The sequence below is a fragment of the Urocitellus parryii genome, chromosome 8 (assembly GCF_045843805.1).
Source record: "Urocitellus parryii isolate mUroPar1 chromosome 8, mUroPar1.hap1, whole genome shotgun sequence".
Classification (NCBI taxonomy): Eukaryota; Metazoa; Chordata; class Mammalia; order Rodentia; family Sciuridae; genus Urocitellus; species Urocitellus parryii.
This window is the reverse complement of record NC_135538.1, coordinates 54,175,554-54,200,394: the sequence shown is the minus strand read 5'-3', so window position 1 is coordinate 54,200,394 and position 24,841 is coordinate 54,175,554. Positions and strand designations below refer to the sequence as shown.

Below are 24,841 nucleotides of genomic sequence, written 5' to 3'. Positions count from 1 at the left end.
GAACCCTAACATTATCTTATTTGCTCAATGTCCTTGACCTTATGCCACTTTGCTTTCTCTGACCTCTCTCTCTCCTTTTACTCGAGTAAGCACTCCCTGCATCATTTGCATTACTAGCAGCTGCCTCAACCCACACTGCAGCTTCACCACAAAACCTGATTTTAAAAGTAAACCCACCCTTACTTGTAATGTGAAACAAATCTTCAGTGGCACAGCTTCCTGCCTGCCAAGAGGAGGGCTCCCTAGACTGGTTAATAAGGTTCTAATGAAAAAACTTCTCTGACCATTTGACAGCAAGTATTGCATTCTAAATTTAGAACCAAAAGTCATTAGTGCTTTTGCTAATTTCCAAATTTTATTTCAAACTACTATAGTAACAAAATAACAATGGTAATTCTGTATGGAGAGTAGCAACCCTTTAAATAAACAAGGTCGCAGTACTCCAACAGTACTTTGGCCTGGGGAAATTTTGATGAGAGGATTATTATAATCGGTCTTATAATATTATAGTCTTGTTTCCTCCCTGTCTAGTATAATAAAAATTCTCCTCTCACCCCAATGATTCATCACATATACATACCTATTTTATATTAAGAACAACCCTTTTGGTTGTACTATGTGAGTGGAAATTCCTCTCACTCAGGGGTTTTCCTATGGTATACAAAGATAGCAGTCACTTAGTCATATTAAATTTTTAGTTGGAAAAAAAAAGAATGGATTACCCTATTTATATCCTTTCTCTAAAAATAAAAAGACAAAGACAATAGCAAACATAAAATGAGTCAAACTTCTATTTTATTAACAGGAGTCCAAAATGAATACAAAAAGATCCCTCCTTTGCATGTTATACTATTTTCCTTAAAAGGCTTCTGATAGAGTCAGGTAGATTAAAAGCTAAGAATGTAGTTCAGCTTTTATAGTGAACCTTTTAAAAAAGGTTTGATAACATAAACCACCAACATCAGAGAACATATGGTCCCACAATTACTTTTAGACCTATAGCTAGCTTATCAAAAGAATTAGATCCTGCCCTGATCTACTAAGATAGAGGCTTAAAAATGTTTTAAGCCATTAAAAGCCATCTTTATAATCTCTCGAATATCGCTGGGCAATTAAGAAAGCAAAATCCCAAAATGTAGCCCTCTATATTATGTGGAATGTGAGAAAATACCAACTATGACCAAGAAAGGTGAAAATAAAAGGCTTAAATCCATGTAAGGAGCTATTATAGTCTCATCACCTGCAAAATATCAATAAATGAGTAACAGAGCTTATCAAGGCAAAATTTGAGATGTTACTTAGAACATATGTGATGTTTATCATACTAAAACTAAAGCTGAACAAAGAAAAGTTGCTCATTTATAAATTTTCATGTACCTTGACTTTTACTGGGACCATAAATTGATCAGATAATACATAGCCCACACTTTGGACAGTTATAATAACAAAGGATTTATTATAATTTGCAGATGAAATAAATGCACCATCCCATACTTAAAAGACTTTAATAAGCCCTAAACGTCCTAAACTTTTTTTTTTTTCCCCCAGATCATACCAAGGCACCGCCAATTGCCTAGTTATTTTATGCAACCATTTCTAGTAAAGAAACTAACACTTCCTTCAATATTGGTTCTGCACTGTTTCTGGTTTATTATACACTTCCAAACAGCAAAAGTTTGCAAATATGTGCAAACACTGTGGTCCACTCATAGTACTGATTAGTCATCATCTTCCTCTTCCTCTTCTTCTTCCTCAAAGCTATCTTCAAAGCCCTCGCTGTCCTCCTGGTCTTCATCCCCCTCTATTGCTGTGTCCCACTGCGGGTGATTTTCTGGCACAGGCTTAGCCTCATGAACTTCCAACTATGAAGAAGGAATGTAGATGTTAGAAAATTAAGGAGGAATAATGGAAGAAATATCTGATAAAGAATAGCTTTTCTTTTACCACAGCAAAATATAGATTTTACAGATATAACTGTAAATTCAACACACTGACACTTCATCCTAGAAATGTCAATCTACTTTAACATATAAATATAATTAAATTTCTAATAGTTTAATATTCTGCTCTTATAGAAGTTAAAACTACTTATGGATGTATTTCTGTAGAACAAAAAACTAATGATCATAATTCTTGAGCAGAAGTGCTGAGTGATATCTTAAAGTTCTGCTGAAAGAAGAAAAGCTAGGGAGCCAGGCATGATGGCACACACCTATAATCCCAGAGGCTCAGAAGGCTGAGGAAGGAGGATCTCAAGATGAAAGCCAGCCTCAGTAACTGAGGGAGGCCCTAAGCAAGACCCTTGCCAGACTCAGCAAGACCTGTCTCTAAGTAAAATATTTTAAAAAGACTGGAATTGTGGCTCAGTATTTTAGTGTTCCTGTGGTTCAATCTCTGGTGCTCACCTTCCCCCCCACCCCCCAAAAAAGAAAAACTAAAATATGACCTTCTAAAAGATATTCTGTAAGCTCTAGTAGAACTCTCATGGGAAAAGAGAGGCTCATTTTACTCTTTTCCATGAAAGAATATATCAGCACCATTTTTCCTAACAGAATGCTTTCTATAAAATGCTCAAGTGAACTGGTAAACACTGATAGAAGTGTGCTTCAAGTGATAAAAGAAAACATATGCTCTAAGATGAACTTAAAAATGATTTTATAATTAAAAAACACTCCAATAGAATATGCAGTAAAATCTATTTGCTTTTAAAAGAAATTAACATACTGATGAGGCCCTGTAAGTTACAGCATATTAGGGCATATTAAAATACATCATTAATATAATTTATAGTCAAGGTTCTAAATCATAACTCTTAAAAATCCTACTCAACAATGTAAGTTTATTATTGAAAAAGTAAGAAAAGATCTCTTTTTCGTTATTACTTTGCATTGCAAAACTAGAAATGCTTCCCTCACACTCAAGTATTTACTCCAACAGGCTACTGTACTTGTTGAAGAGACACTATTCTTACCTTCAATGGTTTAATTTGATCCAAACCCATATAAGAGTCTGACCTCAGAAACACTGTGTACTGATAATTCCCAGGCTTTCCTGGTGCAGGAAACTTCAATTCTACCTAGAAGATAAAATTAACACTTAAAAATCTCCATTTTGAGGAGGAAACAACAGCATACCCTTAAAATTACTAGACCAGAGTACTTAACAGTCATGTTTTATTCATTCATCTGATACAGGAAGTTATAAATCATGACTTGGTACAAAAGGCCCAACAACAATAACAAATACACATATGTGAAATATATGTTTATCTATTACATACTCTACACAGAAAGGAAATCTATTAGGCAGAACCGACGGGGTTAATCTTTAATCTGTATCTTCACAATTCAAGAAAGCATATTTAAAGTAAACAACCATGTTCTTTGATGACTATTATCTTGGGTAAACTGAAGAAAATAAGTGGAGTATAAAGTAAAATAAAATGCTGGAGTTAATAAAAATATAGACAGGAGATAATACTGGTCGAAGTTTCTTATTACTAGGGTAAATGACCAATCCCTTTAAAAGGTCAAATAGGTATTCCCATCAAATCATAGACTTTGGGCTGGGGCTATATCTCAGTGGTAGAGTGCTTGCTTGCCTCACATATGTGAGGCACTGGGTTCCATCCTCAGCACCACATAAAAATAAAGATACTGTGTCCATTTACAACTTAAAAATATTTTTTAAAAATCACAGACTACAAAGACAAACAGTAACACCCTCAGGTATCTTAATTCCACTTGGGTGAAGGAAGAGTACATTTTTTTTTTAATGACATTTGGATGCTTTGGTGATCTAAACCTCCAGAATTCATATTTTGTAGCCAAGATTAATCTTGGCTATCATAAAAAATTAATAAAGAAAAACAAAATCATGGGAGAATCTTAAAAAAAAAAAAAAAACCCTCAGGGTTGGTGTGTAACTCAGTGACAGAGCACTAACCTAGCATGCACAGGCCCTGGGATGGAACCCCAGTACAGAAACACATGCACACCCGTGCACACATACATACACACACCTACTCTCTTTCTCTCTCATCTTCACTTTGGCCTTTCTAACTATATCATCATCTAGAAGCTACAAAAAAAAATTTATAAACCATACTTCAAAAACAAAGAATAAAGGAAAATGGATAAACAAATTGTTTTCTGCTTATTAAAAACCATGTTAGTACTAGAGAGAAATATTTGCCACACAGTCACAGCAGGCTGATTTCTTAACATCACCGGGAAAAAAAACAAAAAAAAAAGAACAACTCAAACCCATTTAAAAGACCCAACAAAAATGAGGAATGGTCACAAACAGACACAAAAAGAAATATGTCTTGAACCCACTGAAAGTGTTCAGTTCCACTCTAAAAAAGAAACAGAAAATTTAAACTACACTGAGCAGCATAAAAATGATTTAGATTAAAGATTCATCAATGTATGCTAAAATGACTGGGCAAAAGACTAGGAGAACAGGATATTCACACAGAGCCCAGATACTGCCATACAGATGAGTGGGGAGAGTATCTTTACAACGGATCAATCTTAATATCATCAATGTGGAGCAAACTGGTATAATGCGCCCTGATGTGATGCACTAAGTATGTCATCATTAGTGCTGTATGCTTGCCAGATATATTTAAGATAAATATAAGGAGTAACCAATGAAACAAACTCATATTAACTGATATTCCATAAAGTACCTTGCCTGGATTCCTGAAAAATGTCAAGAAAAATTCAAAATGAAAAAGGACAAGAAAGTGTTCTAAAGAGGCACAACAACCAAATGCAAAGTGTAATCCCTGATTGGATCCTGAACTCAGAAACAAATCAAAACAAAAAGACATCAGTGAAAACTTTGAGGAAATTTGAATATGGACTGTGTATTAGATAATATCACACCAATTTTAAATTCCTTGAGTATAATAATTGTGTTGCGATTATGAAACAAAAGGCTCCCCCGATCTTGGAAGATAGATACATGTCTAAGTTATATTACTGGATAAAAGGGGAAGGTGTAAAACAGATATGCCATCTTCTGTGTAAAATCTGAGGGGGAAATAATAATGTATGTATTCGTTTACAATTTACATGTAATATTACATGAAGAATATGTAAAAATTTGATAATACTGATGGTCTCCAGGAAAAGGAAAAGGTGATGGAAAACATATGCAAGATGTTTCACTTCATGCACTTTTATATTTTCTGAAATTTTAGGTGAATGCATTACCTATTCAAAAACAGGTAAAATTTTTAAAAAAAGAGGTCAAAACAAATACAACTTAAGAGTTGGCTTTATCTTTAAGCATCAAATAAGTATTAACTATTCCACACATTTACTGCATGGTTATAAAAATTATTTTAAAGATTTTTGTACTAAAAATCAACATCTAGAAATATCTTGAAATTCAAAACCCTTGCCCTTGTCTGCCTGGTCCAAACAAACAGAACCTTCTTCCTAGAAAAGGTAACAGCCAAAAACATCAAGGAAAAAAAAAACCCAGAATGCAGTTCCCAAGGGTAAATGATGTTTATCACGAAGCTACTTTTATGATGTTATAAAAGCAAGCAATGCCATTCAGTCAAAAATTCTATTCTAAAAATTTAAATCCACCAATTCTTACATCATAAATGTTTATAAAATATTAAATTCTGGAGAGGAGGAGCAAAGAAAAATGCTCTTGAACACTAACAGTAAAAACTGCCAAAACTATATTGATGAGTTTTTAAAAGTTACCTACCTCTAATATTTCTTTATAAATGTCCAATGAGCTCACTCTCAAAACATCAGGGAATAGTAAGACAACAGACACAACAGAATTCAATTGTTGCAAGCCATCCATGGGCTATGTGTGTGAGCTATGCACATTTGTGCATATGAGGGGACTGGCCTGGCACTGCGCGCTGATTGGGCTGTGCAATTTAAGTGTGCTTTTCCTTTTGCTCTGCCTGTGATCCCACACAGCACTTCAGATGGGTGTGACTTGCCAAGACATCAAGCAATTTGCTGACCACAAAACATCAACAAGCAAGACTCCACCCTTCGAAACCCCACCCTTGTCTTATTCTGGTGGAACATTTTATCGAATTTTCCCCAATAATTAGGGGGGGGTTCCAGGTGTGCTCTCTATCTTGCTCCTTCCAGCGCTATGCAGCATGGAGCAGACCCTTGGGGTCACTGAGAATTTCTCCCCTCAAACCTCATGTTTCTGTTTGTGTGGGTTCTTCGCCATTTTCTCAGTTTATCGAATGAGCCAGCTCCTTTGAACCCAGCTCATCTCGCCAGCCCAGCCAGCTGGCGACATGCAGTAAGCTCTGATAAACTGATATTTTAAGCAGATTTTATCAAGCAGCATGACGATGAGATGCTGTACATTGTTAAAAATGGAAATATTATTGAGTAATTACCTCTTCTGTATCTTTTAGTGTACAAACATGATATGGCATAGAAATTAACGTCTGTTCCTTCCTATCTGCAATATAAAGCCACCACCATTCTTGTTTTTCCTGGAAAGAGGAGGAAAAAAAACAGTAAGAACAACGAACAGTACGATAATCAGAAAGAATTAGAGAAGCACTTTTGGCTTGTCTTATTTCAGAATACTGTCCTTGTTTTGGTCACTGCTATATCCTCAGCACTGACACAGTGCCTGGTTCAATAATTTACCAAATTAATAAACTGTTCTTAACTATTTATAGATCCATTCCTTACTCTTCAAAAATAATTTTATATGCAATTTTGGGGGTTTATTTTAAGTCTACTGAGGGATTCCATATTAAAAAACCCTGATTCACCTTAAATGACAAAAGATATTCTTAAAAAATATATTGACTTTTACAATATCATGTAACAAATAATCTTTTAACACGAATAAGCAAAAGCTACAAAGTAGGAGTGGAAAGAACTCAGGCAGCCAAATAGAAAATCAATATATTAAAAGCATTTCTAGTTCAACTTAAAAAAAAAATCAGGAACACTAAAAAAGTTGGGTAAAGAAACTGCCATCAGAATGCACAACGGCAGCAGGAAGAAACAGAAAACTATTTTCTTTAAAAAATTTAGAAAGACAAGGAAGCACCAAACCTCAATGTGCTCAGTAACCATTGCTGTATTACAGCTCTTGTCAATAACTGTTTAGTCATCTGTCCAGCCATAGGGTTAGGACAATCATAATAGGGATAGCTGTATATATAATATTTGCCTATGTGTTTTTGTATACAAAATAGTGTGATAGTCTCAAAATGGAATATTAGAACCTAGACTTTGTGGGTCACAGGGTCTCTGTTGTAGCTACTCAGATCTGCCTTGAAAAAGGGGAGTGGGACTGTATTTTAATTAAGACTTTATTGTAAATAAAGATTTTTTACAAAAACAGGCAGGGAGCTAGATTTGGCCTGCAGCCTGTATTTTGCCAATACTTGCTTTAAAGCTACCTCTACCTGAGTTAGTTCACCTCTTTAAATCTAGTTTTCTTTCTCTGTTAAATGATGAGTGCCTGGAATGTTGTGAAGATGAAATGAGATAATACAAGGAAAATACATGTTAGATTTCTGTTAGCATACAGGATATAATAAATGACAGTTATGATTATTAGAATGAGTTACAACCTCAATCTCTCATAAGTGGTTCTGATGTGTCAGAAACATCATTACCATATCATGTATGTACTATAAGCAGCATAGGGATATGTTTTGAGAGTGTGCATTTCTTATTTACCTCACTATTTAGAAACTGCCTTTCCCTTCACTCTCTCAAGTTGTTTAATTATAATGAAATTCACTCCAGGATATTTACAAGAAGCTGATGAATGTCAATCAATGACACTGTACATGATTTACTTGTTTAAAAAGTGAAACTGACATTCTATTGAGTTATTTGCATTTTTTTTGAAAATTATCCTTCAGTTGTGTGCAATTCTCAACCATGTCTAACATACTAATAAATGAGTTTCAATAAAATGTAAGTCAATTATTACTAAGAGGGTAATTAGGTACATCGGAAAATAGACAAGGAAATGTCAGGAAGATCCTAAAAAAATTGCATGTGATAAATGACAGTTTGAGATATTTATCATGTATAAACAGATTATACTAGAAAAAGGCATTTCCACTGATAAAATGTTCTAAAGGAACAAATGGATGTTTAATTTACCAATTAAACGTGGTCTAAAATGAAACTGGGTACAAATTATGCAGTATACATATCCCACAGCACTTTTTAAACCAATCAAATGAGTGGAATTTATTCACTTGATTTTTGGGATGCTTGGTGTTGGCAGACTACCTCTGCAGTGGGCAAAATGCCCTCAACAGATGGGCTAGAAGCTCAAGACACGCCAGAAGATCAGTGTGTGCATTAAGATGGAATCCTGGGAAGACTTCTATCCAAGTCAAAACAACAGTCTGTGCAGAGCCAATCACTTATTACTAAGAGAGCCAAATTATTTAGGAATTTGCCTTAAGCAGCCCCAGCATCTCTGGATTGACATTCTCAAGCAGAAAGCAGACTTATTATATGAGAGCACAATCAAATGTGAATAAAGAGCAAAGCTGTGTGGCAGTCTGTGGAACAGTGTCCCAGTTCTTGACCCCTGCTCCACAGACAGAATCATCCTCAAAAGCAAAGTGTTAAGAGAATCCCAAAGTAATCTGAAAGACAAATAACATAGGCTAGCAAATAGATCAAAAGTTGAACAGGCATAATAACAAAGTAAACAAGAGAACAAATAGCATTATAATGATGCTCTGTCCTGAGCTTGAGACTCAGTCATGCCTAGCTCTTACTGAACTTTGCTCAGGGCTCAGAACACAGCTGGTCCCACAGCCACAGGCTCACTCATGTCCACAGACTAGGGCAATAACTGGGATCAAAGCAAGTCTAATGGTTCCAGGTGGCAACTACAGAATCCTCAGAAAGAAAATTTAAGGATTTTTTTCATCCTATTAGAACTTGACAGGGGTGAGGTTTGTGACTGTCAAGTAGTCAAAGGCAAAATATACATTTGTCTATTAAATACTGATGACTGCTAATGAGAAATAATCATTAAGCACAAAAGTAATATGAGCTCAGAAAAGACAGAAGCACAGGAAATCACAGAAGTATTTTAAAAGTTAACAATCCTTCTTTCAAACAACATATTCACTAAAAACAATTCATATTGCAATGTATCCTTTAAAAACATAATCAGGAATATATCACAGTTAGTGTATTTGAGCAGGTACACTCCAAAGAGCAATAAAATCCAAATAAGAAATATCTGAGGAGAAGAGAAAGTGAATAGCCTATGTGTAACTCACCTCAGGAAAGTAAAGACTATATACAGGATGTGTTATTTTTGATTTGGTTTCCAGTAGGGCTCTTTCCTTTCGCTGTATACTCTGTTGTAATTCTTGCCACTCCTGGTAAAGAATAAAAAGATCTGAAACCTGGTATGGTAGGGTTTGCCCATTTTGAGGAGTTTCTATTATTCCTAAAAATGCTAATTAACTAATTAGGTTGGAACAAGTTCAGTACCATAAATCATCTCCTAGCTCAAACCTGCAATCCCTCTAACCCCCATAGCACTACAGGGCCATTAATAATCTCCATGACCTCCGTTTTTTTTTTTTTTTTTTTTAGTACCAGGGGACACTTAACCACCAAGCCACATCTCCAGCCCTTTTTTATATTTTATTAGAGACAGGGTCTTGCTGAGTTGCTTAGTGCCTTGCTAAATTGCTGAAGCTGGGTTGAAACTTGTGATGCTCTTGCCTCAGCCTCCCGATTCCCTGGGATTACAGGTGTGTGCCACGGTGCCTGGCTAATAATCTGACCATGGCCTACAGCTAATCTCCTGTCATTGCTTTCCTCCTGATGCTTTTTATTCTCATTATTTCAAACTGACTATACTTCGCTGAAGTTAGCAAACTATTTCACTCTTCTTAAACCCTGTATGGATTTTTGTTCTTCCCTTTCTTTGTCTGGCAAATTCCTATTTGTTCTTCTTTTAGGGCCAATTTAGTACAAACTCCTGAATAAGGCCTACTACAAATTTCCTTCTGAGAACTGAGTTAATCACTGCTTCCTTTGTGCCATCACTATACCTTGCATATGATATACATTAATCTCATATATTTACAAGTCTGCCTATACCACTAGCCTGTGTTATCATTCAAGGGCAGAAACTGTTTCCTATTTGGCTTGCGTTCCTTGTCATCTAAGACAATGCTTGGGACACAGGTCATGAGTAATTATTTGTTGGCTACATGAATGTATTTTTGGTCATCTGAAAAAAAATAAGTCTGTCAAAATCTTAAGATCACCTCTATTAACACTAAGACACTCAAGAAAGACTATGTCAACTTTCCAAAAGTGAAGCTAGGGAAATAATCTCTTGGACAAATTTTATTTCTTGGCCATCATTTTAATTCTCAAAATACAAAACTGTCAAGACTTAGCAAAAAGTAAAAGTAGTTATCCACGTTGTTGTCCACCATTCCTTAGGATGTGTGCACTAACTCCTTTTATTCTTTTGCCCTCTACCTCTCCCTGGTCTCTCCTGTTGCCTCAGAAGCTATTCAGGGATTCTCGTCCAAACCAGAAGGGTTACTTTTAGATTAAAGGCCCAGTCAATAATTATACATATTTTGGTGTATAACATGATATTTCAATGCATGCATATACCATGTGTACTGATCAAATAAAGGCAGTTAACATTTTCATTTAAAAAAGAAAAAAACACCAACAAACACAAAGGAAACAGCTCATCAGTTTGCAGTGAGTCTCTAAGGATCATTATTTGTCCACCACATTCTTTCTTTATAGTTTTTCTATAAATGATGCGCAATTTCACACTATGAGATTTTTGCCCCATGCTTCATACTTAACCATCTTAATAACTTCCTTAAATGTCTTATATACTCATGAAACAAGGTGACATTCCATAATGTTAGCTCTCCCTTAACACCTCTTGACATAAAGTTCACAGTAATGTTTCTTCATCTAAACACTACCTAGAACCTGTGACAGGGCCTTCAAAGTAACTGCTTCCCATTTTGCAGTACACCTTCCCTTACTCATATTTCCAGAGATACCCTAATATTGAAAATTTCTTAAAGAAGGAAAACTGACTTCACCTCAGACCTAGATTCTACTCTACCTAGCAATTTAAGATCTAAGAAAATTAGATTTCCAATCCTAGTTTGAAACAATTTTTTTTTATAAACTCTGACTGGCATTCCTTTAAAAAAAATTTGCAAAGTAATTAAATGAAAAAATGCACAGGTTCTAAGACAGATAAACAGAAAGCAAGCAAGCAAACAAATGAACACTAACAAAACCCAAAACAATCATCAGGGGAATAATCTAGTTATTTAAATCTATTCATCTTACTGCTTCATCGTCTTTGTTTTGTTTTTCATCCTGCTCTCTATCAGATTCTCTGTCACTACCATCATCTTTCTCACTCTGGGAATCTCTATTGGTTTCTTCTTCTTCAGAATCACTGCCTTTGTCAGAAACTTCTTCTTCATCCTCCTTCACTCCACTTTCCTAAAGGGAAAAAAGCAAGCACAAAGTTTTGAATATTTCTAGTAATATTGATCATTTTGCATCCCTGAAGCTAACTTATTGTCAACATAACTAAGCTGGCTGAAGATTAAATTTTCACTATCCAAGCAGAATTTTAGAAAATTATGAACATTTTTATTTATAAAGATGATGGAGTAAGACTGAAGACTTTAACATCTGGCTCACCTGGTTTATTAGTCTAAGATTAGTAATTGTATCCCTTCTTCACAGTTTGTAAGATAAAAATATTTCTATTTTCAAAGTACACTACCACAATAGCTAAGATGATTCAGCTTTCAAAAGTATCAATTATACAATACATTTTATTTAGGAGAGGAAATAGGCAGTTTACTGAAAAATACTGTCTTTGGAGTGTAGGGTCATCTTCTGTAACAGGTTATAACATATTAAGGAAAGTCAATATCCAAGGCAAAAATAATAGTGTTCGATTCAAGAAGCAAGAAAAAGAGTATCAAATTAAATGCAAAGAAAGTTGAAGTAAATAATTGACTAGAAATCAAGAAAACAAAAGAACCAAGACAGTTCTTTGAAAAGATTAGTAAAATTGAAAGTCTCTAAGCAAGAATATTTAAGAGGATACAAAATATTGAAAATAAATAAGATTAATCAGATCCAACAGACATTAAAATAAAAGAATATTATAAATAGATTTATACCAAAAAACTTCTAATTTAGAGGAAACAGACAAATTCCCTGGAAAAAATTTAACATAAACTGGTAAGAAAAGGATAAAATATATACCCCATGAAACAAGGTGAAGAAATAGCTTATGTTTAAAACTTTTCCATAGTTTCCCTAAAGAATTCTTCCAAATAAGAAGGAAAAAAGTTCTTCCAGGAAAAAAAGAGAATACTTCCTAGCTTGTTTAATGAGGTCAGATATCATAGCAGACAAGGATATTACAAGAGAAAAAAAGACATCAATATTTTCTTCTAAAAAGAGAAAAAAAGAAACATATCAATATCCTCTCATAAAAACAGTTGTAAGAGTCCGACCCAGGAATGCAAGTATGATTTAAAATTTTTAAATCCGCCAATACAATTCACCACATTAATAAAAGGAAAAAATAAATAAAATGATCACTAAATACATGCAGAAAAAGCATTTAATAAGATCCACTATCTGCTCATGATAAACAATTATCAGCAAATAGGAAATGGAAGGAAATACTTCCTTAACCTGATGAAGGATACAAAACCCTGCAGCTAACAATATACTTGGTAGTAAAATAACTGTTTTACTTTCTTCCTAAGATAAAAAATAAAGTAAAGGGTGTGTACAATTATCACTGCTACTCAATATCACTCTGAAAATTCCAACCAACAGAGAAAGGCAAGGCAGACAAGAAGGGCATTAGGCTTAAAAAGAAAAAGGTAAAACTATATCCAGTCACACAGAGCATGACTGCATATGTGGAAAATCTTCATTAAAATATTTTTACAAATGGCTAAGACTCTTTGATACAAGAGCAATATTTAGATAGCAACCAGATTTCTATATGCCAGCCACAAACACTGAAGAACAATTTTTTTAAATGTCACAATAACACCAAGAAAATGCATCAAACAGAGAGGTAAATCAAATGTAAAATTTGTCATACCTTTGCCACTAGAAATTATAAAGCACTGCTGAGAAAAATTAAGGAAGTTCCAAATTAATGAAGATAAACTATGATCATGAATAAAAATACTCAGCATTGTTAATGTCAATTCTTCCGTACTGAACCACAAATTCAATGTAATACTAATAACTTTGGTAGTTTAAGCTTATTCTAAATATTTAGTTGGAAATGCAAGGGACCTATGCTAAGATGACTGAGTAAAGTCTTATTTCAAGACTTAGCATAAAGCTATAAGACAGCTTAAGACAGTATGGAACTGGCACACAAGTAAATAAATGAAATGGACTAGAAATTCCATAAACCAACACATCATAAACAATATTTACCACAAAGCGCCATTGAAATTCACTGAGGAAAGGATCTTTTCAATAAACAGTTCTGGAATAGGTGGCCCATATTCCATACCATGCATGAAAATTAATTCAAGACAGACCATAGAGCTAAATGTAACAAGTAACACAATAATGTTTCTAGAAGAAAACAGAAAAATATGTCAATGTCCTTGAGTTACACTGAGATATCTTAAACATGACACACAATCACTAACCCTAAAGCAAAAGACTGATGACACAGACTTCACTAAAATTAAGAACCATCAAAAAGCTACCATTAAGAGGGGAAAACAGCACTGGGGTTGTGGTTCAGTGGTAGAGTGCTTGCTTGGCACGTGTAATGCACTGGGTTCAATTCTCGGCACTGCATATGAATAAAAACAAAGGTCCATCAGCAACTTTAAAAAAAAAAATATATATATATATACACACACACACATACATACATATATATATATCGGGGCGGACAGTAAGAACACTTATCCAGAATATATAAGGGACACCAACAAATCCATAAGACAAACAAGCCAGAAGGAAAAAAGGACCAAGTATATGATAAGGTGTTCAACAATGTTAAGTCATCGGGTATACCAATAAAAACCATCCTAAATAATACTACCACAGAACAACTGAAAGACTAAAATACTGAGAAAGCCAAGTACTGGTGAGGATGCAGAACAACTACACGTTCATATTCTGATTACAGTGCATAAAATGGCAAAACTTTGGAAAATAGGCTCTTTTGGTGAGTTAAAATACATCTTATAATCCAGTAATTTATCCACAAAAATGCAATGCACAAGAATAAGCAAAGAGCCTTTATTCATATTAAGTAAAAACTGCAAATAACCTAAATGTCCAACAAGCATAGAACAGAGATTAAATTATAGCATATTCATACAATGAAATACCATGTACACACACATACACACACAATGGACTACTGCTACACACAATGCAAAAAGATGAACACCATGGACGTTAAGTTGAATGAAACCAAGCAGACATAACTAATTCCACTTATGTGAAATATAAGAACAAAAAAACCCCTAATTTTTGGTGATTATAGTCAGAAAAATGAGAGGTGAAGAGATGAGATAAAGGAAGGGGTCACTGACTGAGAAGGAGCAAGAGGGAGCTTTTCTAGGATGCTAGTAAGATTTTTAAATTTTGATTTGGGTTTAATGGGTACATACACAACTAAAACTTCAGGAGCTGTACACATAAGATTTAAACATTTCAGTATATTTTACCTCAATAATAATAGTTACAATGACAATAAATATACTCACACTCCCAACTACTCCATTTGCTTGCTTTTGTTTCTGTTGCTTTGTCTGTGATAATGGAACAGGAACAGGTGTAGGCTTTTTTTTCAAAGGCTTCTTTTTTTTTGATTTAGCCATTTTCTTGGGTCCTTTCGTCTTTTGCTGCCATCCTCCTTTTGTCTTGTTCTTATTAGCATCACCCTGCTGCTGCTGTAAATCACAACACACATCATGCTTTGTAAATCATAATAAGTTTCATTTGAAAGTCAGTAATTTTTAGATGGAAATGGCTAAACTAAATGTTTTCATAAGCTAAATTACTCTCCCACAGTAATATAAGCCCATCAGGAAGTAAATAAAAATTTCTTTCCAAGTAAGATAAGTTAAGAAAATTCCAGCTTTTACCCCAGGCTGTTCTTCTGCAGGCTGTTCCTCTGCAACACAGATGGACTGTTCCTTTTCAAATACTTCCTAGGGGTGGCAAAAAGAAAAAGTTAAACTCTGTCAGCCTATATTTACCCTTCAGATAAACAAAGAAATGTTTTTAAAATGTGTTATCAGTTATTTTTTTTAAGCTGTTTACAACTGAGGGAGGGGTAGTAGACTCAGCAGTTATTAACTTATGATGTATGATACGCAGGAAGCTACCTTCTAAAGTCTTAATGTCTGTCTTAAATACATTTAAAAGAATCATCTACTTAATGAAATAAAGTTCTAAGATAAGCAAATTCATTATTAAGTACAAAAAATTTCAGTTTAAAATTTTACTTTTATTTAACAGCAACCAAATGTGAATATTTTAATGTTATGACAATTTGAACATCAGATTATTTTCTAACATTAAGAATTTCAAAACCACTACTATTAGTTTATTCATTATTGTCAGTGACACTGCTTTTTGTATCTGTGGATCACAAAGAGTATCTACATATGCTAAAGATATATCCACCAACCATAAAATCCTTTTAGAATCAATAAAAAAGCTGTAAAATAAAGTTTTGCATACTAGTAAGACTATACTAGAAGATGACAAGTGATGTGGGTTGTGTTTCATAAACTCTCTGGAAGCATTAAAAACAATTCCAATGATCAGGCTCTAAAACAGAAACTAAGGGGTAGCAAACTATGGCATGCCACCAATTTTTAAAACAACGCTTTATAGAAACACAACCATGCCATTTGTGAGTTCAGGTATTGCTACAAAGACTACATAGCTTATAAAACCTAAAATATTTACTATCTGGATCTTTATAGAAAAAGGTTGCCACTCCCCAGTCTAATTATATCAGCACTTCCTATGTCTTCATTTATTCATTTATTAGGTGAATTCTACAACACTACTTGATTAGAATAGAAGGGAAAAGATTTTAATCCTTTTCCTTAGTCCAGGCAGGCTTCCCCCTATGCCCGCCCCCCACATAAATATACAACTACCCCAGAAATGTCAATAGCCCAAGACCAATTTTTTTGCTCATTTCTCAGTCTGGGAATTCCACTGCATGTGAAAATTATAATTTTAGGTTCTGAACTTAATTTTGGCCTGGCACTCCCTTCTCCCATCCATCCATCCCCAAGTCCATGACACAAAATGCTTTCTTACCACTTGCTATCATAAAATTAACATTTTTTATTTGATATATTTAACATGGGGTTTAATGCAACATATATTTCATAAAGATAGTCAGAAACTCCAGAGCAGAGTAAGATCTACCATTAGTTGAATAACCTGAAATAGTACAGGTCCATTAAAAACAATGAGTCACAATATACCAGTTGACTTGGAAGGTAACATAACTATGTAACAGAAAAGGAGAAAAACAAAATGCAGGAAACATAATATGTCTAGATTTAACAAAAAAAAAAAAAAAAAAAAAGGATATGCATCCTGAAGGTCCAACTGTAAATATGAACAGGAGAAAAATATGAAAGGATACACATAAACTGAATTCTGGTCATAAGAGGTTGACAATAGGTTTTCTTCAGGGAGATGAGTGAGATAAGGGATCCATGATAAAAATAATTAATTCCACAGGTAAAAATGGGTTAGGGCATTTAAAAAATTTTAAAAAATTGGTGATGTGATTCAGTAGTTAAGTGCCTTTGCGTTCAATCCCCAGTACCTAAATTAATTTTTTTCTAAACTTTTCTCCATTGCTTGAATTTTTTTCCCAGAGAGCATAAATTTTTCATACTATCAGAAAGTTATTTTCACTATAATTTTTAATTCTTTTAATAAACAACAAACAGAAATTGCAAAATCAGTTCTTATTACTACATTAGTTTCAACTTTGAGAAATTTCTTCTTAAACTAAGAAAAATAAATATAAAAATCTTGAAACATAACTCTTAAAGCATAACAATACAGACTACTTACTGCCATTGTTTGCCTTGTCAATTTAACCAACACTGTGACTAGAGATCCTACTGTGATGTTGTTGCTATCTTCATCATCCAATACTGTAAGATGAAAGGAAAGAAAGACAGCAAAAAGTAAAAATCAAGTTCTAGGTAAATGTAAATAGCAAAATCTAATTTACCCAAATCAATTTGGTATTTTGAGCATACTACATTTTAAGCTTAATAAAAAACAGTGTGACCATCTATATAAAATTCTTATAAATGCCTTTAGCAATTTAGTATATGTACTATAAAAATCCAATGGTAAATAGGACTTTAATCCTTAAAATAGCTCTACAGAGTGCTTTTACTTATTATCACTTCCACTTCAAAAAAAGAAACCAAGGTTCAGAAATAAAGTAAAATGACCACACAATCGCTGCCCTGACACTGCCAAGTTTCAAACTCCGGACTCTGAAAACATAGTATGATACTAGAACTACAGAATTGTCACTCTTGTGCAAAGCTTATATTCACAAGACTTTGCCCGTGTGATCAATGCCTATCAGTATGAAAACATACTAAATCACCATAAAAACAATTTTTAAAGGTAAGAACGTCAATATATTCTCTTTATATCAAAAATCACTTTGAAATTTTTTTTGCAATAAATAGTACCCTAAACAATAAAATTTTGCCAACTATTTAGTATTTTTAAAATCACATTTGCCACATGCATCCCCCACATGTCTACATATAAAACAAAAATTAAGAGAAAGAGAGGCGCGCAGACAGACACGGGCGGGGGGGGGGGGGGCAGGCAGACCCACCAACCAACCAACCCAGGGCCTCATCACACATGCTAAGCAAGCACTCTATGTTTGAACCACATACCCAGCCTTTAAATTCATTTTTATTATTGATTTTTATCTATAAGAGTTCTTCTCTATATATTTTTGACTACAGTTTTTCTAAATTATACTTGTTACACAGATTTAGATTCGCATATACTCTGTTCTAGCTTTTACCGTAACACCAACAACTGGAAAACAATGACCTTCAACAACCTTTAACTGCTCACCCCACTACTGGCTATGAGGTGTTACAGGTGGGCATCAACAAAGGTTATGTATCCCTTCTTCAGCCTGGAAGACTCTCTTATCAAAACTCAAATCTGAATCACATATCCATCCACATTTTTCATTTGCAAAGCTTTACACATGTGAGTGGTACATGTAAAATAACTGAAGTATCAATATCTACATGCCACTTGATATTTTAATGTGAAGAAAAAGCCTACCAAGAGAGTCTACACAGCCCCTAGTGTAACTGGAAGGAGAAAGCCATCATCTCCACTACTGTATTGATCAATGCCTTTTTCTTGCTTCTACAATTCTTCTATTCTTCCTTCAAATTATACCACTCATATTACATGTTTAGACAGCACTGTAAAAATACAAAATAAACTGTCTATACAAGATACTATTGAAGTGGAACAGATGAGTGAGAATGAATACTCTCACCTTATATCTTGTAAGAAAAATCTCTTTACTTTTTGCTATCCTTCATTATATCAAAGATTATCTCTTAAGTCCTAAACTAAACTTTAATTGAACAATTTCTGGTTAAAGCAGTGTAATCCTAAATGTACCCTTTATATTAGTGTTTTTAGAGATGCAAACTCATGGACCCAAATCCCTGCCAAAGTGATCCAAGGTTTTATTACCTGTATTATACTTGTTACACAGTCAACTCTAGGCAAATGGATACCATTCTGCACTGTTTGCCTTCCTGTCCCAAACACTATAATCTTGGAATGCCATTTAACCAAGCTCAATGTCTATCAGAAGATAAATTCAATAAGGCAGAGACTGTCTTACCTTCCCTTCTCCAGCACTCAGTATTTATTGCATGAACATGGGTACAATGTCTGTTATTTACTTAATACTTAGCCTATGTTCTCTTGTTTTTAATCCAATGTCTTCAACCAGATGATAAGTCCTTTAAAGACAGAAACTTCTCCTAATATGTCCCTGTATTCTTGGCACATATAAGAACACCCTCACAACAGTGACTTAGCCAATGTTACAGCATAGAACACCACCATAAAGAAGGAATGGAGGGGCTGGGGATGTGGCTCAAGCGGCAGCGCGGGTTCGATCCTCAGCACTACATACAAAGAAAGATGTTGTGTCTGCCAAAAACTAAGAAATAAATATTAAAAAATTCTCTCTATCTCTTTTAAAAAAGAAAAAGAAGGAATGGAGGAGATGATCTCTAATTCTGTCAGTGTTCTAAGATACTATTATTCAGCTATTAAAATGGTCACGGGGCAGTTATATAAAAAGAAAAATATTCCATTTTTTTCTTGAAATAGATGAAAAGTTAGAGAAAATGTGAGAAAAAAATCATGAAAGTTGGCAGAAACATGGCAATTTTCAAGGATTAATTAATATAAATAAGTTGGGGCTTTGGAAATTAATGTCAATATTAAGTGATATTTCTTTTAACACTATTTCTTCTAATGTATTTCACATCTCATTCTTTTCATTACATTTGGAAATCTCTGAAAAGTTAAATTCTTGAAAGCTAAAATACAAAACAGTCCTTGCACTTAATCTTACTGTTAATAAAAATAAAGCAGGGCTATATAAGTTTTCTCAAAAAGATTTAAGTCTCCATCAATTTCCAACATGGTAAATCTGACAGGAAAACTACAGTTCTGCAGAGTCTCACTGCAAGTTATGTTGTTAAGTCCTGAATCAAATGAATGAGAACAAATCTAATAGGAAGCAATGTTCAACGAGGAAACCTATCACTTACCCTGTGATTTTATATCCATTGTCACAAAGGGAAAACTCCCAAGGACAGCCATGACCTCTTCATATTTTTCATCTTCAAGAAAGTGTAGTAGACTGTGACGATCTGATTCTTTTAAACTCACCAAATCCTGTATAGTTTTAATTTTATACTGAATAAGAAAAATAAAAATTATAAATCCCTAATTCATGAAACTTTTCATAAAAATAAATTATGTTAACTAAAATAAAATCCAGCACTTTAAGAAAAATGTTAATATTGTATGCATTTCAAAGCAGAAAATACAACTAATAGTATTTCGAGGTCCTTTTCTCCAATGTCGCTTAAATTAAAGTTCAGCCTTTGTTTTTTAATTTAAAAAATTAAAAGATGTCAGTGACATTCATATAGAATCTACCCCCAAGTAAGAACTATTGTCTTCAATTTGTTTATTTTCAACCTTATTAAAAATAAACTTTAAGAATAAATACCTCACAAGTACAGATACACTCTCAAGGTTTTAACTATGCAATATTCTTAATTTTTGTTACTTTTCTAAATATGACTGTTATTGTAATAATATCCACCATGGCAAAATGGTTACTTATAAGAGTATTCTTTAATTTCAGTTGTTTGGTGTTAATTATTTAATTTGTACTTTCACAAAAATTAGATTATAAGACAGGTAAAGTTCTGGTTTTGAATTTTGAGATTTTTATGATTATGATAACATGATCAAATTGATAGGGGCAACACAATTACTTTAAAAGACAGCACTGTCTTTTTAATACAAATTTCTAATATACATTTATTAACTTTACCTTAATCACCAAATCCAATGTCTACCTTTTCTCCCTTTATCTACTATATATGCAAAGTAATGTTTAAAGTCTCGCACTAGACTTGTAATTTTACTTCTGTTTTCTCAAGTTTTTCCTTTATACATATTTTTTGCTGTATCTAAATAGTTCATTATATCTTTACCATAGATTATATTTTCTAAATAAGAATTATCTTTACTTAATGTATTTTTTCAAATGTTTAATTTTTTTTAATTCATACTCAAACAACAGACCCACTATTCAACCTTTAAGCCAAGAATGAAATTACTAAAATGTATACCATACATTTATTTTTGGCAACATATGAAGCAAAGTGTCAACTGCTAAAATACATTGACAAGCCCCCCCCCAATCATAGTAACATTACTTACAATAGTAAAATATTATTAAAAACTACCTAATCAGGAATATGTTAACAGAACCACTTGAAAGATAGTTTCATAACACTTTAAGATATCCTAAATCTAAAAAATTCATAGGAACCATTTCTAGAAAACTTTTCATTCATATTACCTTTAAGTGACATGACAAACTGCAAAATATTAACTTTGAAGTACAAAACAGAAGAGAATTACCTTTTTATGATTAGAAACTCTTCTAAGATTGTCCTCTTCAATGTGAGGGAGCTGCAGAAGAGGAGATTTAAATTGTTGAAGGCCTTGAACAGCCATCTGGGAAAGCTTCATGCAGTTTTCTAAGGATGCCAAAGTTGGAGCACGAAACTCCCTTTCTTAGAAAGAACAGAAAAAAAGAAGAAACAACAGGGCTGGACTTTTACATGTTCCGGAGTACACAATTCATCATAAAACCAAATCATACTCATATCTTTCACATCATTAATATCTTTAACACAAATTTTAAGATCGTGGTATTGATTTTCTTTTAAAAATTACTGGAGAGGATATTAACATGCAAACAGCAAAATGTATATTATCCAGCAATAAGCATTGATTTCATTAAAAAAAAACTGCATCAACTCAAGTAACATTAAATTATCAATTATTATCAGCATCATGAATGTACTGATACCATGCAAGTACTAACATCTCCCACAACAACCCATAAGCACTGTCTTATTTGTTAAGGTTCTCCCATTCCATTACTGAGCAACAATTTCCTGATTCTTTTCCTTCCATACAAAAAATATTACATGTCAGGTGAATCATCATTACGTTTGTTAAAGAAATATTTCAAACTCACTGTTAAAATACAGAATAAACTAACTCCAAAAATAATCAGAAGGAAAAGGAAATATTAAATCTGCAGAGCAAACAATAAAACTATGAAACAATGAGAAAAATCATGAGCAAAATTGAGAAGGCCGATTGAACTGGCAGACAGAATTACAATTAGTTCCTCATAAATCTTAAAAACTGTGAAGTAAAATCTGCACATGCTTGCAAAAAATAAATAAATAAATAAAACAATTTAATTACATTTCCTCCTCACCTTCACGGCTCCTGGCCATTATTATTAGTTGGCAGATTACATTAACCATTTCTTGAAGCAAAGCAGGGCATTTTTTCAGCATAAATTGCTGATCTGCAAAACAATAAAAAACTTGAAACAATTCTAATTTTATAGTTAAAGCATCTTTATCATCATAGCCCAAGACTAATTCTAAAAAAGTTGTCCCACAAACATTTCACAGGATTTCAGCATTTTACAGTTTCTCCTCTGCATCACTGTTAATGGCCAGAAAACCCCCACTCAGATGTGTCAAAGGAAAATTTTAATATTATGTTAAGCTTCAGAAGTTAATTCCTGTTTTAAAGCAGCCTTAATCATAAATTTAATCTTAATCTTGGTGCATTTGAGAACCTCAAGAATTTTCTTTTTGTGCTTGTAAGTTCCTTAAGTATTAATTAATTCTAAAAGCTAAGAATGAGAATAAATGTCAATTAAATACAGAGAAATGAGGAAGAGGAGGAAGAGGGCAACAAGGCACACAGAGTCATTTATACTGCATATAAAAGTCTTAACTACTATTGGGCTTGGCATTCAACCTAAAAAAATGTTTTCCCTGTTTGTTACAGATTTGTAAAAATGAAGATGACTATGTATCTGTACAGAACATTAGCAGCATAATTACTAAAATTTCAAAGCAACTTCAGTGACAATGCTTGAACAGTACTCCTTCATTCTATCATAAACATCCTTTCTTATGACAGAATAAGCATCCAATTTCTAAGTATCAAGTAGCCTTGTTTGAAGCATTTGAATACATTATTAAAGGAGATGGGGGACAGTAAGATTTCATTTAAAAGTGATTCAAATGTATGATATGTCAAGGTCATTGTACTGTCATGTGTAACTAATTAAAACAAATTAAAAAAAAAGTATTTAGGATTAGGAATGGAGAAATAGGGAAGGGGATAAGAAGAGACAGAGACAGACACACACATGATGTAGCTTTAAATAAAGATCAAACAGATACTACTCAGAACACTGGTAGGAGGGATGATGTGTGGGTGGGGGTTAGTGTTCAGTGGAGGTATTTGTTGTGAAACCCATTCCTGTTCCTCTAGAAAGCTTACAAATTTCTTGTTAAAAAGTCATTAGGAACTTTTTGTATTATCTTAATTTAACTACACATTTCTCCTTCAGAATATTCTCTCACCTTGAAACACTAAATTTTAATATTTGCCAAAACATCCAACTTCGACCTTCAAACTATGTGAAGCAATTATGTAGCATATAGATTAAAAAAAACAAAAATGGGGGGATGGGAGTCCTTGAGCAATTATATGATGGAGCAAAAAAGAATAGTGACAAAAACAATGCACCATGAGATCTAATTAAATCTGTTGCTTTGATTCTATTAAAACCCTGTAGATATTAGAATCACAAATACCTTCTTCAAGGGTCTCAGGAATTTTCATTCTAGCAAGATGAGACAGTAAAAGAACTCTGGCCTTCAGGCTATATGGGCAGGTAAGTGGAGGCTCATTCTTCTTTAAATTAATGCTGCCAATCTCTCTGATCAGCTAAAGTAAATAAAATAATTATTCAAAAATATATACTTTTAAAAAGTATCCACTTTAGTACTCAACTAGTCATCAAAGAATTTGTGCTATGGTGCCTAACCTGTGGTATTAGAATATTATCTGTTGGTCTGCTTGTAGCATCTTTATTATACTGGGGATCAAATTCAGAAGCTCCAGCCAAAACCATGATGAGACCTATGGAAACAAAGAAAAAAATGAAGATAAATAAATTTATTGATCAATTTTCCTTCTTGAGATACTTTCTTAATGCTACTTACTAAAAGCACTTTTCTAATCCCAAACCATTCTGAAAATCATCTCAACTCTTACTACTGACAAGTATTAATTTCTCCCATAAAAAAGAAACATTTTATTTCTTAAAATGTGGACAATACTGCCTATCCCAAAGTGAAGAAAAATGTATTACAAACTAAGGCACCAAAGTAACTGGATACATTAAAATCACTTATAACAGCACCCTTTTCTAGACTTAACTAGCTGCTCCAAAAAATTTTCTATAGAGCATTAGTATTCTGTATGATGTTGATAACTGTTATATAAGAAAAAAGGGGGCCCTATAGTTAAACACACTGAAAATAATAGGTTAAAAAGAGTTGAAGGTTTCTTCACTGCGTGACTTGTCATACCTTTGAGTAAACAAAAATACACTGCAATTTCCAGAAAATGATGGAACCCTAGAGGGTTTTGTGAATAAACAATTGAAATACATAAGATTCCCAGGCAAGTGTAACGCCTATAAGCTCTTTAAGGACTGGCACTACAGTCATCAATCTTACCTCACCGCAGAAAATACTTTTAAAAAATACACAAAAAGCAGAACTATACAGAGGTTATGGAGCCTAAACCCGGAAGTTATATCACTAGCTAAAGAACCTAGAGCACTATTCTTCACCTCTCTGCACCTGAGTTTTTTTACATGTGTCTGACATACAACAAACATAGTGTATGTGTAAATGGTTACCATTACTATCTTTCCTGAAAACAAACAAATCTACCAGCTAAATAATACTTTTCTGGCAAAATTAATATAAGGTTAAGAACCAGCCTCAGAAATCAAGATCACTGAGGAAAAA

At 33.5% G+C, this 24,841-nt stretch overlaps 1 protein-coding gene across 2 annotated transcripts in view; it reads right to left on the bottom strand.

Moving 5' to 3' along the window:
* Positions 1-777: 777 nt before the first annotated feature.
* Positions 778-24,841, bottom strand: part of Sec63 (SEC63 protein translocation regulator) — a 59,676-nt gene continuing 35,612 nt past the window's right edge. The window contains exons 9-21 of one of the 2 annotated variants that reach the window (XM_026389620.2): positions 23,848-23,942; positions 23,615-23,747; positions 22,197-22,302; positions 21,336-21,486; positions 19,943-20,090; positions 17,157-17,239; positions 15,188-15,253; positions 14,807-14,992; positions 11,364-11,522; positions 9,290-9,391; positions 6,401-6,499; positions 2,972-3,076; positions 778-1,862 (exon numbers count right to left, since the gene is read on the bottom strand). In XM_026389620.2, coding sequence (XP_026245405.2) covers positions 1,719-1,862; positions 2,972-3,076; positions 6,401-6,499; positions 9,290-9,391; positions 11,364-11,522; positions 14,807-14,992; positions 15,188-15,253; positions 17,157-17,239; positions 19,943-20,090; positions 21,336-21,486; positions 22,197-22,302; positions 23,615-23,747; positions 23,848-23,942 — 1,577 coding nt within the window. In that variant the 3' untranslated portion in view covers positions 778-1,718. Of the gene's footprint in view, positions 1,863-2,971; positions 3,077-6,400; positions 6,500-9,289; positions 9,392-11,363; positions 11,523-14,806; positions 14,993-15,187; positions 15,254-17,156; positions 17,240-19,942; positions 20,091-21,335; positions 21,491-22,196; positions 22,303-23,614; positions 23,748-23,847; positions 23,943-24,841 lie in introns of both variants that reach the window. The other variant, XM_026389621.2, reaches the window with a different exon arrangement.